The sequence below is a fragment of the Pseudorasbora parva genome, chromosome 8 (genome assembly GCF_024679245.1).
Source record: "Pseudorasbora parva isolate DD20220531a chromosome 8, ASM2467924v1, whole genome shotgun sequence".
NCBI lineage: Eukaryota > Metazoa > Chordata > Actinopteri > Cypriniformes > Gobionidae > Pseudorasbora > Pseudorasbora parva.
Window position 1 is genome coordinate 44,807,513 of NC_090179.1, and position 17,283 is coordinate 44,824,795.

The window sequence follows — 17,283 nt, forward strand, 5'->3', positions numbered from 1 at the left end:
TCTCCACTTATTCTTATTTTGTTCTTTGGTTATTTTGTTTATTTGTTGTTTTCATGAAACAATTGGATGCCAATAAATCACATTTAGCTAATTTTAATTGTCAAAATTTTTGTCCCTGTGTATTTGTGTGATATAAGTTTAAAGAAGGCATTGCTGTTGGCCCTATTACACTTACTATAAAATATCTGGTCGCTTAAAATTAAAAAAATTTCTTGCCACTGCATAACAACACTTTTTTTGGAGACTGAGTTACACAAAAAACTAAAGTAATGGAACAAAAAACAGTATACAAACAAATACTTACAATAGACAATAAACATGATGATGAAAACATCACTTGCAGAAAGGCAAGAACATTTCTGATAACTAAAGAGAAGTCTCATTTAATTTACATCTACATTGATCAAGCTAATCTTTCTAAATTTTATCTTTCTACATTCAGAAATGCTTTATTAGTAATCTTTAAAACATATATGGGTTAGAGAGCAAGTGAAGAGTGTGTCATTGTTCTCCACAGGTTGGAGGATTGTGGTGTCACAGATGAAGGTTGTGCTGCTCTGGCTTCAGCTCTGAGATCAAACCCCTCACACCTGAGAGAACTGAATCTGTCTGGGAATAAAATAGGGGACTCAGGAGTGAAGCTACTCTCTGCTGTGCTGGAAAATCCTCACTGTAAACTGGATGAACTGTGGTAAGATCATACGTGACACATATGAAACTTTAGATTTAAAAATATCAATAATCCATAAAGTAACATCAAAATGGAATAAAATCCAGGTAGATTTACCATCAATTTACCATTAATAAAACCTAATGTGGTAACACTTTAGTATGGGGAACACATATTCACTATTAACTATGACTTTTGCCTTAATAAAATCCTAATTTACTGCTTATTAATAGTTAGGAAGGTAGTTTTTGTAGCATTTAAGGTATTGGGTAGCATTATGATATGTAAAATTAGGTCATGAAGAATAAGGCATTAATATGTGCTTTATAAGTACTAATAAACAGCCAATATCCTAGTAATATGCATGCTAATAAGCAACTAGTTAATAGTTGATAACTGAACCCTAAAATAAAGTGTTACCATTAAAGGGGGGGTGAAATGCTGTTTCATGCATACTGATCTTTTTACACTGTTAAAGACATGGAATCCCATACTAAACATGGACAAAGTTTCAAAAGTTAAGGTGGACGTTTGATGGGAGTATTTCTTTGTCAAAAATACTACTTCCGGTTAGTCATAATTTTCGGCAAGTTTTTTGCGATCATGCGTCCCCTTTGACGTTAATGGGGGCGGAATATCCTTGTATGGGCCTTACGGACAATTCTACCGGAAGAGCGTGAGAGAGAGAGAGAGGGAGAGAGCGAAAGCAACAGGCTATGCCCATCAAAGCGCTGGCTCGTAGGCTGCGCTGCACAGGTAATGTGCACAATTAACAATGACATCAAAAAGTGCGTTTTTGGTTGCCAGACCAAGACAGTCCTGCACAGATTCCCCAAAAACCCCGCGGTAAGGCAACAGTGGATGGAATTTGCTTTTCCGGATCAGCAACTGAGTTGCGCGAATGTTTATATCTGTTCGCTGCATTTCGGTGCCGACTGTTTCATAAACAAGGCCCAGCTTGACGCCGGATTTTCCAATCGCCTAATGCTGAAGGAAGGAGCAGTCCCAACGATAAAGGTCCCAACGTTAGAACCGCAGGCGGTGAGTTAGACTGCTTCAAATGTCTGTGTTTTTGCCTATGCTCATCAAGTAGCCCAAACATGATCACGTATAGTTACTATATATATTACTATATATAGAAATTGATCAATGGAGCATGCGATGTGTAGTGCGTGTACATTTGTTTAGCTGGCCACTATATGTGTAACTTTATGTTTGTGTATTGTAAAAGCACTCCAAACAACAATACACAAAGAGTGGGGAAATATGTTGAACTAAATAAGCGCGCTTCTTCATTTAAATGCGCTACTATTCCATGTCTTTCTATGTAAACACTAACTTAGCCTGCCGTGCAAAACCAGTCCGCTTAATAACGTTACAATTGTCTACACAAACCACGCGTAAACACACACACACACATGCACAACTGCACTTCTCACATGTACACCTTCAAAGACAAAAATACGACGATATAATTCAAGTATAAATATGTAAATAACACAAGTCGCTAAGCATATTATATAGTTAGTGTATAACTTGTACCACATAGAGACGTCCTGCTCTAGTCGTTTTTGCTGCTGCTCCTGTTCAACTGCAGCCTCTGGGTCTGATTCCGGATCATAGATGTATGGCTGTATCTGATTAAAAGCCATATTTTTATTTTGAATAAAGTTTTTCCCGCTGTTAGGGATGACACAGCTTTACGACGCACTCAACACAATAGCAGCGGCGTGCACACGTCATTATTTAGCTCCGCTCACACGATACGCCCCCACCCGCTCTGCTTTTTTCGGAAAGACTCGGAACAGCGCATCTTTCTTATATAATTATTAAAAAAATAAAGACTTTTCAGAGATATGCAGGATGCAATGCTACTCTATAGGTACTCAAGATTGACATGACACTGACTGAAACTGAGTGTTTCACCCCCCCCTTTAATGTCTGTTCTGTTTGTACAAGTTACTCTTTTCTCCTGCAGTGAGTTCATTTCATTGATCTGTATATTGGAGGTCTGTATTTCTGCGGATCTCCTACAAAAACTGTGGGACTTGATCAAATTTCTTGTGGTGTGTGATTTACATTTCTGAATTAATGAAAGACAGTAGCATCTGTGCTTGAATTTGAAGTGAACAAAACTTTTTACAGTGGTGGCATTCACACAGTTCCCAATTCCCTGCCCTGAGCAACCTGTCAAAGATTTTATGTAGCTTCTGTATGCTTTTATGTAAAAAAAACGACTAGGCGTCCTTTCAAAAAGGCCAATTATATCAGAATATTTGTAATTGTCAAGAGTATATTTTTCAATCAGCAATAAACTGCAATAAACTACTAATTGTAATGGATATACAGTTCCTGAAAAACTAAAGCAACTATTTACAGAATTTACTAAGTGTAAAAAATGTCCCCGGTTACGTATGTAACCTTAGTTCCCTGAGAACAGGGAACGAGACGCTGCGTCAGCTGACGCTACGGGGAACGCCTTCAGCGTGACAGATGTCTGAAATCGCTATCAAATAACAATCCTACTGACTGTCGGCAGCTGGTGATGTCATCACCGTGCGACCAGGAAGTATAAAAGGGCACCGTGCCAACATGATGCTATCCGCTTCGTCTGAAGGGACTGTGGGCAGGCACACCTTGAAACATGGCCATCTGACCCAGTGTCTCGTTCCCTGTTCTCAGGGAACTAAGGTTACATACGTAACCGGGGACGTTCCCTTTCGAAAGGGAACTCGAGCTGCGTCAGTTGATGCTACGGGGAACGATATACCCACGCCGCCATGCTGAGGGGAGTGCATGCCCCTTACTGGCAGTGGGAACTGCCTGGATGAGAGTTCGAAGAAAGTCTGAACCACTCCCCCTCTAGCCACACAGGTTGCTAGTGACAACATTCCCTACGGTCATAGCCCAAGCTGTATGCCTAAGAGAGAACCTTATTAAGTTTTATCTGAGGTTTCCTACCCTCGGCTTGCTCGAAGGCCTGGGACCTACTACTTAGACAGAAGGAGTCCCTTAAGGGAATGTGGCTAGGGGACCCGAGGGCGCCCCAGCCAGTCACTATTCGGGAAAACCTTCACCGAACGCCACCAGGGAGGCCTCACCTGGCATCACTTCTGTGAGACACCCCAGCTTGGCCAACTCTGTCTGTAAAACAGAGCCTCCGGACATCGCTCTTACTCATGAGCATCCAGACTGAGGGACAGCAAACTGGCAATGTCCTCCTCAGACCGGAACTCGGAGACAGGAATCCTGGAGAGCAGTACTCAGCTTAGTGCTTCTTACCCTTGCCAGCGAGGGGAGTCTCTTCTGCTCAATCCTAGGATCTACTGAACACATACATTACAGGGGTGCTCAGGAGGCCGGAAAGGCTTATGGACTGATCTAACCTGCCCGTCTGATCAGGCTCAGATGGCCGTAAGCTCACAGACGACCCTCAGTGAGGGGAGCTCTTAAGCCAGCCTGGTAGGTAAACCATGCTGTAGGCAAGCCAGTCCCTGTCCTGAAGGGACTGTGCAGCAGAAACGGCGTCTCGTCATGCTAGGGCCCGAGCCCGCCCTTGAGTTATACCGGCTAAGACGTTGATGCTAGCTGTTAAAGGCCACAGGAAGGTGGCTTTACTGGTTCCTCAGGGGGCCCATGAGGCTATGGACACCAGAAGCCACCCATGCTAATGGCTAGCTTGTCACCGAGACCTGGTCCAGGAATCCCTTCCAGGGAGGCCCAGAAAGGCCTGACAGCACCATACATTAGCCCACCGAGCTTTCCGGCTCGGGGCTTACCTTCAGGTGGTCTGGAGAGGCCTGCTACCTGCCAGCCAACGTGAAAGCTGTTGGAAGTTGCTGTGTTCCCGGGGCTCGCCTCCAGGGAGGCCTGCCTGTTGCCACGTATAGTCCGGTCTTCTCGGGCGGCCTGGAGAGGCCTATTGCCAAATGGCAGTTCCCTGTTAGACTGGTGACAGACGGTGCTTATCCGATGGCAAATCCCACCGGAAACCCCGCAGGATATCCCCCCCGACCCAGAGTTAACTGCCCGGACTACCTCGGCTGGCGTCTCCCCGCCAGCCGGCCTTCTATAGATGGTCCGACCCAGCGGCCCGTAGAGGCCTTCTGTGACAGCGCAGTCTCCCAGGGAGCGCCTATCAGCGGGGACCTAAAACACAATGCCCACAGCAGTGCACTCAGCATAAAACGTCTTGAACCCTCTAAAGCGAGAGGAGTACAACTTACGCCACCTGCCTCCAGGGCGGCCGTCTGGACGTCCAGCGGTCCGCCGTCCGTGCAAGGGCGTCAGCCGTGGCAGTGTTTCGGCTCCAGGGGAGCATCCTACCAACCCATGCTTTCCGATGGTTGCGAAGTACAGCTCGACCCGAGCCCTAAAAGGTGGAGCAGAAGACACAGAGTAAGAGGTGAAATATTGAACACACACAACCGGCCGTCTCCTGAACCAGGCCGGGGGGCCGCCCGGAAGTGGCGGCCACACTAAGCTCTGGGGGGCGGGGTTAGCAAAACCAGTCTAACTGCGCACCCGCAAAGAGACGCCTACCCCGTCCCCACGACCACTGGCAGAGTCGCGATCTATTCTGCTACACACCTTTCTGCATTAATAACAACCCCCAAATGCAGAGGGGAGGGGGGGGCATTAGCCGGACGACCCTAAACTGCGGGGAGGCCGGATAGGGATAAAAGCCCCTGCGGGACTACCGTCAGGGGCCCGGGGCAACTGCCAGGGTGACATGCCACCGCAAGACGCCCCCGCCATCCCATCAACAGCCTAGGCCAACTTGATGCACTAGCATCGATCTGATAGAACCCCAAAAACAAAGGCCCTAAAAAAGGGCTGGGAAAGACCTTACTGCAGTTCATGCGCTAGCCTGACCTCACATATTCATCTAGACATTTCACTAGCAGAGGTGCTAACGCTACCCAAAGGTGGCTATAGCTAAAAAAGTTCGCTAGGAGAACGTATGTCAGTTTACATCCCCGCTACACGCCCGCGGCATGTGCGGTGGCCTTAACTGTTCATATTACACATATCCAGAAGAGAAACAGCCTTTTAAACTACCGTTGCTACGCTAGCAAACATACAGCCTACATAAACACTCTGTGTTTATCACAAACATCGTTCTAGCCACCTTAACAGGGGAACTACAGGCCCAAACTCAAATTGTTATAAATTTTTTGCAAAAAAAACATCCCTCAGGGCAGCATAGAGTCCAAACATACGGCTTTGAAAAGAAAGAATGTTTGCCCTAAAAAGGGGACTCACCCGCTGTCTTCAGTGCCTCATCGCTTCATGTAAGATGCATGCTTCGGCGCACTAACCTGAGGGTGGGGCGCTCTCACACTCCGGCCTGGCAGGCCGTCAGAGTCTCACATCCGCTCATCATAGGCCCGCCCGGCCTGTTGTAAAGCGTGCCGGGGGAGAGAAGGAAGATAAAGTAAGGGACACAACATTACATCCTCAGCACCCTCGGGGGCGGGGACTCACCGCCTTGCTTCCGGTGCTGGAAGCGTTTTTTCTCCCCAATGTCTCCCCTCCTGTTGCGGGTGTCCCGCCTCTTCTGCGTCCTGCTCCTCCACGGAGGGGGCGCACGAGAGGCCACGCTACTACGTTGGCCCAGCCGATGATCCTCAGATCTCGACGGGCCAGGGACACCCTCCTGCCTCTCTGAACCTTCCCACCACCGCCTCGACGGAGGTGCCGAAAAGTTCAGAGGGCGAGACCGGGGCATCGAGGAGAAAGGCCTTTTCTTTCGCCCCGATGTCCGCAAGGTTCAGCCACAGATGCCTCTCCGTGGCCACCATAGCCCCCATCGACCGTTCGATGGCGACTGCTGTCTGTTTGGCCGCTCGGAGAGAGAGATCCGTGGTGCGGCGCAACTCGGCCATCGCATCAGGGGGTAGGCCCTCCCCCTGATCGAGGTCCCTCAGCAGGTCGGCCTGATAAGCCTGAAACACTGACATCGTGTGCCAGGCCGCCGCCTGACCCGCCAACGTGTATGCCCTGCCATTAAGACGTGAAGTCGTCTTCAAGGGTTTCGATGGCAGGGCCGGAGCTCTCAGTGTCGATGGCCGCCCAGACGCGAGATAGTTCGCAAACGTCTCGTCAATGGGCGGCATCGACACATACCTTGCCTCGGCTAATCCCTCGACATCAGCGAAAGTAAAACGCTGATGTCGATGGATTCGCGCCGAGTAGGGTTTCTTCCATGCCCCCACGACCTGCTCATGAAGGTCGGGGAGGAATGGAAGGCTCCCGGGAGCTGGGCGGCTATGGTCGGGGAGAAACCGATCGCCCAATCTGTCAGGGCGGGCGGCCTCTCCCCTGGCTCTCTGCCACGGCAGCTGAAGTCTCAGTGCTGCGCGCCCCATCACATCCAGCAGCTCCCCATACACGGGGCAGGATGGCTGGGAGGATTCGGCCTCAGCCTCATTCTCATCCACAGCCATCCTCTGATCGACTGGAAGAGCACGGGCTGACGAAGAGGAGGAGTCTCCATCTGACTCCTCCTCCGTCAGCCTGCCCTCGCGACCTGGCTGATCGTCCGCGAGCACTGTGCTCTCCAGACGATGAGCCAGGTCCATCTGGGAGCCCCAGGACAGACGGCGCCACTCAGCCTCGGCATGAGCGGGACCGCTCCCAGATGCTGGCTCTTCTTCCCTCGAGAAGAAGGCCAAACGAGAGCAGAACGTCCTCAGCGGAAAACGCTCGCAGTTTGCGCAGGAAGCCCCCTCGAGAACCTCCCGCACTTGCTCTTCCCCCAGGCAGAGCACACAAAGGGTATGCGTGTCCTCAGGCGTGAGAAACCTAGGACACGGATCAGCGCACTTTCTTCAGTGCACTTCATCTTTACTTTCAAAGACTTTCTAGCGAACCAGACAGAACAGTCCCTGAAGATGAAAAGAATAGTGTCATGTTGGCACGGTGCCCTTTTATACTTCCTGGTCGCACGGTGATGACATCACCAGCTGCCGACGGTCAGTAGGATTGTGATTTGATAGCGATTTCAGACACCTGTCATGCTGAAGGCGTTCCCTGTAGCGTCAGCTGACGCAGCTCGAGTTCCCTTTCGAAAGGGAACTTTATTTGATAAAAACAGTCTGTCATAGAGTCTGCTCGCTGCACTGCGATGTGTGTGTAAACTGACAGGCGTCTGCCGGTTTGTGAATGTGAATGAAGACGTAACCACTAGTAGTTTCTGTTTACATAAAATTTGTGCAAGATGATGCCTTTTGATTGGTTACTACGTACATCCATCAAAACTTGCTGGCAAGGCATTGGCTAGGTATTGACTGGCTTTATCCAATGAAAACAATAGGCACTTTGACTGAAAGATTTCACAGCCAGTAAATTGCTTCCTGTCTATGACGACTTCTCAGAAAGGCTGTGATTAAAGGAGAGAGACCTGGAAAGGTTTATATTACCAGGAAGAGACTATTATTTCAGCGATATCACCAGAAACTGATAAGAATCGATATTTCATTGAAAATGGACATGATTGATTACTCTAATGCAGGGGTCCCCAGACTCAGTCCTGGAGGGCCGCTGTCCTGCAGAGTTTAGCTCCTACCCCAGTCAAACACACCTGAACCAGCTTATCAATGTCTTACTAGGTCCTATAAAGGCATTGATTAGCTGTTTCAGGTGTGTTTGATTGGGATTGGAGCTAAACTCTGCAGGACAGTGGCCCTCCAGGACCATGTTTGGGAATCCCTACTTTAACGCAAAACACTCATGCAAACAATGGAGGATTTTCCCCCCCCCCTTTTTTTTCATTGTTTTGGATTAAAAAGTGGAATTTATTTTGAAGAGTGGACTCTTAAACAACATGTATGCTGATGTTTCGTGGATTTGTCCGATCTGATCTGAACGTAAGAGATGAAAGATGAGTACCATGTTTATTATGCTAATGTTTAAATAGCTAATGCTTCAGAATTTCATTTAACCCTTTCCTCTCTGGTGTATTTATTGCAAAAATGAGTTCAGAACATGAATCTTGAGTTAGCTTTCAAATGCTGCATAGTTTGTGATAGTTGATTGAATAATTTGGATAAAACTAAAGTAAATAAAAGTAGCAACACACCCAATTGCGTCAATCTCCCCACCCACGAACCGGTGCATAGTTTAGAGGTTAAAATTATGTTACTCTGTGCTTTCGCTCAGCAGCTGCTGTGAAACTTGTACACACTGCTAAGAGTAAAGCGCATCTGTCGGAAACAGATGGTAATGCAGATATGATGCACTTGATGACTCCCTCAGACGCTATGCTCAGACGTCCCGGTCCTTGGTTAAAATAGCAATTTTGTCACAATTTACAAATAGTTGGAAACATTTGGGATATTGTAAGTACTCAACTGAACAAAATGTATAATACTGGCCTAGTGGTTCTTGGATATTTTACTGCAAATATACTACATAGTGCACCTTTAAATCAAAAACACCATAGACAAACATATTTAGCAAACGTTACATATGGCGATATGACTGTTATAAATTCTCCATCCTTTTAATGAGCTCCATGAAAAGTTAAGACAGGGAACAGCAGCAGCTGTTTCCCCCTTCTATCTGGGAGCTGAGAGAGCAGCATAACTATTTAGAACAGAGCATGCATCAATGACAACAGAATTACATTAAGTTAAACACAATTTCAAGGAGGAGCTGAGAAAGGAGGTGGGTTGCAATGCAGCGTGGAGTGGAAGCAGCTAAGCAAGCAGACTGAACTTAAGTAAGGCTCCCTGTTTGAGAGATGCCAATTGAGTGCATAGGAATCGGATCAGCTGAAATGGGCGAGGTTTGATTTTTTCTCAATCAGCTGATGTCAACTGATCTCAGAGCTCGACTCCGTGGCCTGCCTGTACTAATGCAGAATACTTGATTTTTGGCTTAGCCTTTAGTTTTGTGGTGACAGATATATTACATTTAACCTATTTTTCTCTGTGACATTTTATTTACAATGTTGACTGTATAACAATAAGACAAATAACATACAATTATTTTATAGCCAACATTCTATATTTGTTATACACAATCACTCTTTCTTTAGGGGAAATTCTGGATTCTGGAAACTAAATCTAAATTTAACAGGATCCGTTGGGTCCGGAAGAAAATCATTCTAAGTGGATAGTGGGTAAACACAGAGTTTTACACAGAGTGGGTGGGTGTGTGTCAATTTCCACTGAGGCGAGCTTGATGAACCCAAGTGCAGTTTTATTTATTCAAACTCAAATCCAAACATAAACAAAAGACTTGGCTTGGCAAAAGACTTGACTTGACAAAATCAGACAAAGACTATGGCAACATGAGGGCTTAAATACACAAGGGATAATGACAGTACAAGGGACACCTGTGAACAATGATCAACACATAAACCAATGACAACCTGACACAGGAACACATGGCAGGAACACATGAGGGCATGGAATCACATGACAACCCAGATAGCAGACAGTGAATCAGCGTTGAATCAATGTTAATACATCAACTAAAATATCATTGAATCAATGTTGCGATGTAAATGTTGAGAATGTTGATTTTTCATCAGGTTTGCACCCTGAAATAATGTTATTTCAACGATGAAAAATAGATCAAGATGGGCTTAAAATCAATAGTTTTCCAACTAAAATTAAACCATTTATTTAAGTGAATCAATGTTGAATCAATGTTAATGCATCAATCAAAATATCATTGAATCAATATTGAAATATAACTTTGATTTTTCATCAGGTTTTGCACCGTGAAATAATGTTATTTCAACAATGAAAAATAGATCAATCTTGCTTTATGTACAGCAGGATTCTATGCCAGTTAATTTGTCTATTTTATTCATTTTAATTAGAGACCATGTGTGGCTGCAGTCGATATGATTTTGCATCAAAAAGTCACTCAAAGTAAACAACATCCTTCAGTTTACATGCAAATGTATTTAATTATGCCCCCACAGTTACAACAGGAAATCTCACATTGACTTAAAACAATTACATCTGAATTTATAACACAAATGAGAAGAGCCTGGAAAAACATGACAACGTGCATCTGCAAAATGGAAGTAAATACAAATGTAAACTTGCCAATAAATACAGAAATGACATAGTACTACTGAAAGAAAGAAGGTAGAAGAAAGAATAAAATACTCCAAACTCCGGGGTTTCCACCATGAGCAATGCCCCGAAGCCTTTCAGGTTGTAATGGAGACAGTTTTGCACCGTCCCAGCAAAGATAAACTCTGATGCCTCTTATTATCAGCATTCACGGCATCTAAAACAACAAGAAGTTAGTAAATATTTGGAAATGTGATTAATTATACATTACAAATATAGCCTAATACAAAATGAAGTGAAACTTGAAATTTTATCAAAATCTTGATATCCCAGTTAAAACAGTAACATTAAATTCAGGACTATTTAATGCATTTTAGTATAGACTTTAAAGGACCTGCAGATGCACAATGAATGAAAAAGCAAAGTGAATATATCCGGTGTTTTATCTAATAATATTATTGTATTTAATAGTAAATAAATAAAGTGTGAAAATGAAACAAGTAAATGAATGACCAAATAGCTAAATTAAGAAAATAAAAGAGGAGCTGTATAGGCTACATGGTGGTTTGGAAAATATATTTTTTTCCATTTACAACACGAACTGGAGGCACAACTGTTTACTAAAATTTCTGTAGTTTGATATAGCTGCCTAAAGAACTTAAAGATCTCTTTTCTGTTTTCTTGCTGCATTAAAGATTAAACTGTAATGATGTAATTGTGATCTGCTCTAGTGATGATATCTCACAGCTGAAGTCAATCAGTTCTAGTTCTGCTTCAGCTGTGAGATACTCTCACGAGTGGCAAACACAATTACTGACAGAAATACATCTAACCTTCCGATCGCCTCTCGTTTATACACTGGACGAATATAGGATGATTCAAAATGATTCATCTGTGCGTGCAACGAGTAAGATACGTTTGTGGATCCGCGCCGCGCATTCATTGACTTGTGAGTCGATCCTATATGGTCTCAAAATCTAAATGAATCAAATAGGATCGACTCACAAGTCAATGAATGCATGCGCAGCACCGTTTCCACAAATGCACATTTTACTCGTTCGTTGCATGCACAGATTAATCATCTTAATACTAAAATCATCTCATAAAATAGATGGAACACCTCACAACAAACGACGCACGACAAAAAACAAAAAAAAAAACAAAAAAAAAAACAGATTTGCACGAATCAGAATTCGGACGCAATTCACAGTGTATATGCCAATCTTAAGAAAAAAAATGAATACAAATATGATATGGTTTGGTGAAAAACAAACTGAAACTCAATGTATTAAGATTATCCTGGCCGTTGGTTGTGTAACTTACGAGGGTGCCCGACTATTATTAACATTGCAGTTCACTAAAACTCGCTCAGGAGAAGCACACAAGTTGTAAAACATAAAAATGAATAAAAACACTAAATTAAAATTGAGATGAATTTTATAAATATATTTGTGTAGGCCTACTTACCTCTAAAAAACATGGTCGTTGTCCTGTGTCTCTTTTTCGCGATTGAAGTCTGTTCAGCTGCGCTTGCTTTGGTTGATTGGTGGTTGTCTTGAAGGTGCATTACCGCCACCTGCTGGATTGGATTGTGGCGCATTCGATAGGTAGGGACACATATTCTAAATTCTTTATTAACTTGTACATTCATGTTGCTGATTATTACAACAATTTCAGGATGAGAACCTCGTCAGGGGCAGTGACATCAGGCTGGCACAAGATTGAGATCGGTATCATAACAGGCTGTACCATCTCCGTAATTCTGTTCTCCCTGGCCATGAACATGCTCATAAAGTCTGCTGAACCAGAGTGCAGGGGGCCCAAGACGAAGTCAGCTCAACGGCAGCCACCGATAAGAGCATTTATGGATGACCTCACTGTCACCACAGAGTCAGTACCAGGCTGCCGATGGATTCTAAAGGGTCTCGAAAAGCTAATGGAGTGGGCACGGATGCGTTTTAAACCAGCAAAGTCTAGATCAATGGTGCTTAAAAGAGGAAAGGTAGATGACAAGTCCCGTTTCAGTGTGGCAGGGACAACTATCCCGACCATCACAGAGAAGCCTGTTAAGAGCTTAGGCAAGGTGTTTGACAGCACCTTGAGGGACGCAGCATCCATCCAGTCAACGTGCACTGAGCTGGATGGATGGCTGAAGTCAGTGGATCGGTCTGGATTGCCAGGGAAGTTCAAAGCTTGGCTATACCAGCATGGCATTCTTCCCAGGATCCTGTGGCCACTCCTCATCTATGAAGTGCCAATCTCGACTGTGAAAACCTTAGAGAGGAAGGTCAGCAGCCACCTCAGAAAATGGCTGGGGCTTCCAAAAAGTCTAAGTAGCATCGCACTCTATGGGCAGCGCAACAAACTGCAACTGCCACTCAAGTCCTTGGAAGAAGAGTTCAAGGTAACGAGAGCCAGGGAAGTGTTGCAATATAGAGACTCAAGAGATGCAAAGGTGGCAAAGGCTGGAATTGAAGTTAGGACTGGCCGGAAGTGGAAGGCTGAGGGGGCGGTTCAACAAGCAGAAGCAAGATTACATCACAACAGGCTGGTAGGAGTGGTAACAAGAGGCAGGGCTGGACTGGGTTCCTTTTCAACTCCCCATATTGACACCACCAAAGGGAAGGAAAGGAGTCGCCTAGTCCAGGAGGAGGTGAGAGCAGTGGTCGAGGAGGAGAGAACCTGCAGGACAGTGGGAATGAGGCAACAGGGTGCCTGGATACGATGGGAGAATGTGATTGAGAGGAAGGTGACATGGGCAGAGCTGTGGAAGGCAGAGCCACAGCGGATCAAGTTTCTCATCCAGGCGGTTTATGATGTGCTTCCCAGCCCATCAAACCTTCATATATGGGGCAAGGTGGAGTCACCAGCATGTCCACTGTGCTCCAGGCGTGGAACACTAGAGCACATCCTGAGTTGCTGCCAAAAGGCACTGGGAGAGGGGAGATATAGGTGGAGACATGATCAGGTGCTGAAGGCCATCGCTGAAGCCATTGCTGCAGGAGTCGAGTGGGCCAAGCGCTCCTGTCTCTCCAGAAGTAAGAAAGCCATCATCTTCATCAGAGCTGGAGAACAGCCAAGACCAGCTGCAAAAACATCTGCAGGCATCTTGGCCACTGCAAGGGACTGGCAGCTGCTGGTGGACCTGGAGAAGCAACTCAAGTTCCCCAACCACATTGCAACCACCACCTTAAGACCAGACATTGTTCTCTTGTCTGAGTCCACCAAACAAGTGGTTCTGTTGGAGCTAACAGTCCCTTGGGAAGATCGCCTGGAAGAGGCCTTTGAAAGGAAGCTCACCAAGTATGAGGGACTGGTCAGTGAGTGTCGGCAATCAGGATGGAGAGCAAGGTGTCTCCCAGTTGAAGTCGGAAGTAGGGGATTTGCGGCCCGATCCTTGTGCAGAGCCTTCAGTCTGTTAGGCATTGATGGAGGGAGGAGGAGAAGAGCCATCTACAACATCACCGAAGCAGCAGAGAAAGCCTCAAGATGGCTATGGCTCAAGAGAGGAGATCCATGGGGGCAAAGTAGCTAGATTTGCCAACTGGACACAAGCTGGGGTCTGATCAGCCTCAGCTGGGTCGCCTGGATGAGGGTGTATGATGTTGAAAGACCCGAAACACCCAATGATTCCAGGAACATCACTGAAGATGTGTCCAGTAGCATCATTAGATGTATTTGCACAGATGTACTAGCATGTACATTCTACATGATTTAAATAATAATAATAGGCTACATTTTTATTTATTTAAAACTGATAGACTAAATTTATGGTAGAAGTTCTTTGTTTTTGTTTTATTTGTTTTTTACATTTTTTATTATAATAACATGAAACACAGAATGACATTACATGCCAGTAAGCAGGAAAATAATATACCTTTTAAAAAGATTCATAGTTTTTACAGCTTTCTTATTGGAAGAGTCAGAAATCAAACACGCATACAATTTTAACTCTTCCAGAAAAATTTAAAGAAAGGCTTGCAATTACAAAATTTACATTTATGTATTCTTTGTGAATCCACACACTCGTTGGTGTACTCATCGTATCCTTTGAGGATAAAAAATGTGCTCACATTCACACAAATGTAGCCAATTGATTTGGACTTGCCTTGACATGTTGAATAATGTGACAGATAGATTGACCGTAAGCCTCACCGGTGGAGAATTAAGCTGACCAAACATCAGCATTGATTCAATGTTTGTCTTTTCAACACTGAAAAGCATGGAATTATCAACATTTATCCAATATTATTTAGCAGTGAATTTTCAACATCGGTCCAGTATGGTGTTAGCATTGAATTTTCAACATTGATCCAATATTACTTAGCATTGAAATTTCTACCTCAACCAAAATGATGATTCTGATGGAATTTCAACATTGAATCAATGTCACCATGCTATCTGGGAATAGACCACATGACGAAACCAAGAAGTGCATGACAAAACATGACAGTGAACATGAAAACCTTAAAACATGAAACATGAACCCATCACCAAAACACCCTGTGACAGTGCAGACCTCTACTGTAAATGATTAAACACATAAATTGCTCCTTATTAAAGCTACACTGTGTGATATTTTCCCCCATCTAGCCGTGAAAAGGTATATGACCATCCAGTGAATATTAGTTTCTGTTCCTCTCAATTCCGATTTCGTTTTAACTCCTAACTTTTAGCTAAGAAAAAAACTACAAAAGTTACACAGTGTAGCTTTAAGGTGATATTGCAGTACTGATAGTCACACTAAAAAACACATTTTTAATTAATCAAACTTTAACACTCCTTACTTTAAACACACTCAATCTCAGCACAGTTGGGACTTTGATACATGAAAAACAATATTAATTCATCCTTAAAGGGTCATGAAACACTAAACTATATTTTCTGGGATTTTAACAGTATTGACTGTGTTCCACATTATAGAAGACAATGCCAGCACCATAAATTTAAATTTATGGAGAAAACTGGTTAATTTAGAACTTTTTTTCCAGGTTTAAAATCATCTCAGTGTCATATATTATGATGTGGCAAAACACTATAATACATTGACACATCTGTGTCATAATCATTCATGAGATCACATGTTATTATCCTATGAGAAGACATTTCAGATGAAGCATCCCATGAAACTATATGAGAGGCCATTGCCCCAGAAGTAGAGAAGACAGAAGAAAAGATACTATCTCACTGTAAATCTCACTGACATTCAACAGTCTCTGTTAAATCTAGAGAGTAAAGTGTGTCATTGTTCTCTCCAGGTTGAGTAAGTGTGGTGTCAAAGATGAAGGTTGTGCTGCTCTGGCTTCAGTTCTGAGATCAAACCCCTCACACCTAAGAAAACTGGATCTAACATTTAATAATTTGGGAGACTCAGGAGTGAAGCTGCTCTCTACTGGACTGAAGAATCATCACTGTAAACTGGAGGAACTGATGTAAGATCATATGTGACTCTTAGATAAAAATATGTCATTTTTTTAATTTACTTTATTCATAAAGTTACATAAAATGCAATAGGGAAAATCTAAATATTATTACTTTCATTAAAACAACTGGGAGTCAACATGATTACTAGGGGTGTGCATTGGCACTGCCTTCACGATTCGATTCGATTACGATTCACCAGGTAACGATTCGATTCAATTCGATTCTACGATGCATTGTGATGCATCAAAATTCTACTGCACACAAAGCAAATTTTTCATCAGTCATGAGGCAATACAAGCAGATATTAAACAACAGATTGTATTGGCTGCTTTGTGTCTCCTGTATCTTTGACATAAAAGTTATTAAATAAAATAAAATGTAATTAAATAAAATGAAATAAAATGCAATTAACCCTTAAATGCATGACTGTTTCACCAAACATTCTTACATATTCAGGTCGTTAGTGACCCGGATCTATATTTAACATGGATAGACCTATACCTGTTGTGATAATATATAAAACTCCTGATTTTAGAGTAACAGCTACAGAAGAATAAGATAAAACCTATTTCGTTACCTTTTGGAGCTTGGAAGGATTCAGTTTGAGCAGATGTTTAATACCATCATCATATGACCTCGTCAGAGCTCGTTTACCAGTATATTCAGCATCTGCCTCATATTCGCGATCTCCAGCATATTCTCCAAACTCATTTTCAATGTCTTCAAAATCAATATTTTGATCACTGACAGCTTCTTGACCACATCCATCATCAAGAGACAGTGACACTAACATATGATTGTGTTTAGTACTTGCTCTCTAAAGTAAATCACTAACCCATTTCAAGTTTTGCAGATTATAATTATTGTTTCGTTTTCTGTCAGAGGTAACTATGAGTGAAATGTCACTTCATCATTGGGTATCAGACATTGCCACCTTGTGGAATAAAGGGGAATTGCACATAATCGATTATGGCACTTTGCCGCATCGATGCTGAATCGTTCATGCCCCGCATCGCGATGCATCGCCGAATCGATTATTGTTGACACCCCTAATGATTACCCTTACCATTCTTTTTAAAATCACATCTGTTTAAATTAAGTGGAAGAAATAATATTTTAATAATACTATTTTTAAGTGTTCAGACTATTGAG

General features: G+C 43.6%; 1 protein-coding gene across 2 annotated transcripts in view; it reads left to right on the forward strand.

The window, feature by feature from the left end:
• LOC137084886 (NACHT, LRR and PYD domains-containing protein 3-like) overlaps positions 1-17,283 on the forward strand; it is a 61,970-nt gene that overhangs the window by 39,870 nt on the left and 4,817 nt on the right. For both annotated transcript variants that reach the window (XM_067451432.1, XM_067451433.1), the window contains 2 exons: positions 518-691; positions 15,966-16,139. In XM_067451432.1, the coding sequence (XP_067307533.1) occupies positions 518-691; positions 15,966-16,139 (348 nt within the window). The remainder of the gene's footprint in view (positions 1-517; positions 692-15,965; positions 16,140-17,283) is intronic.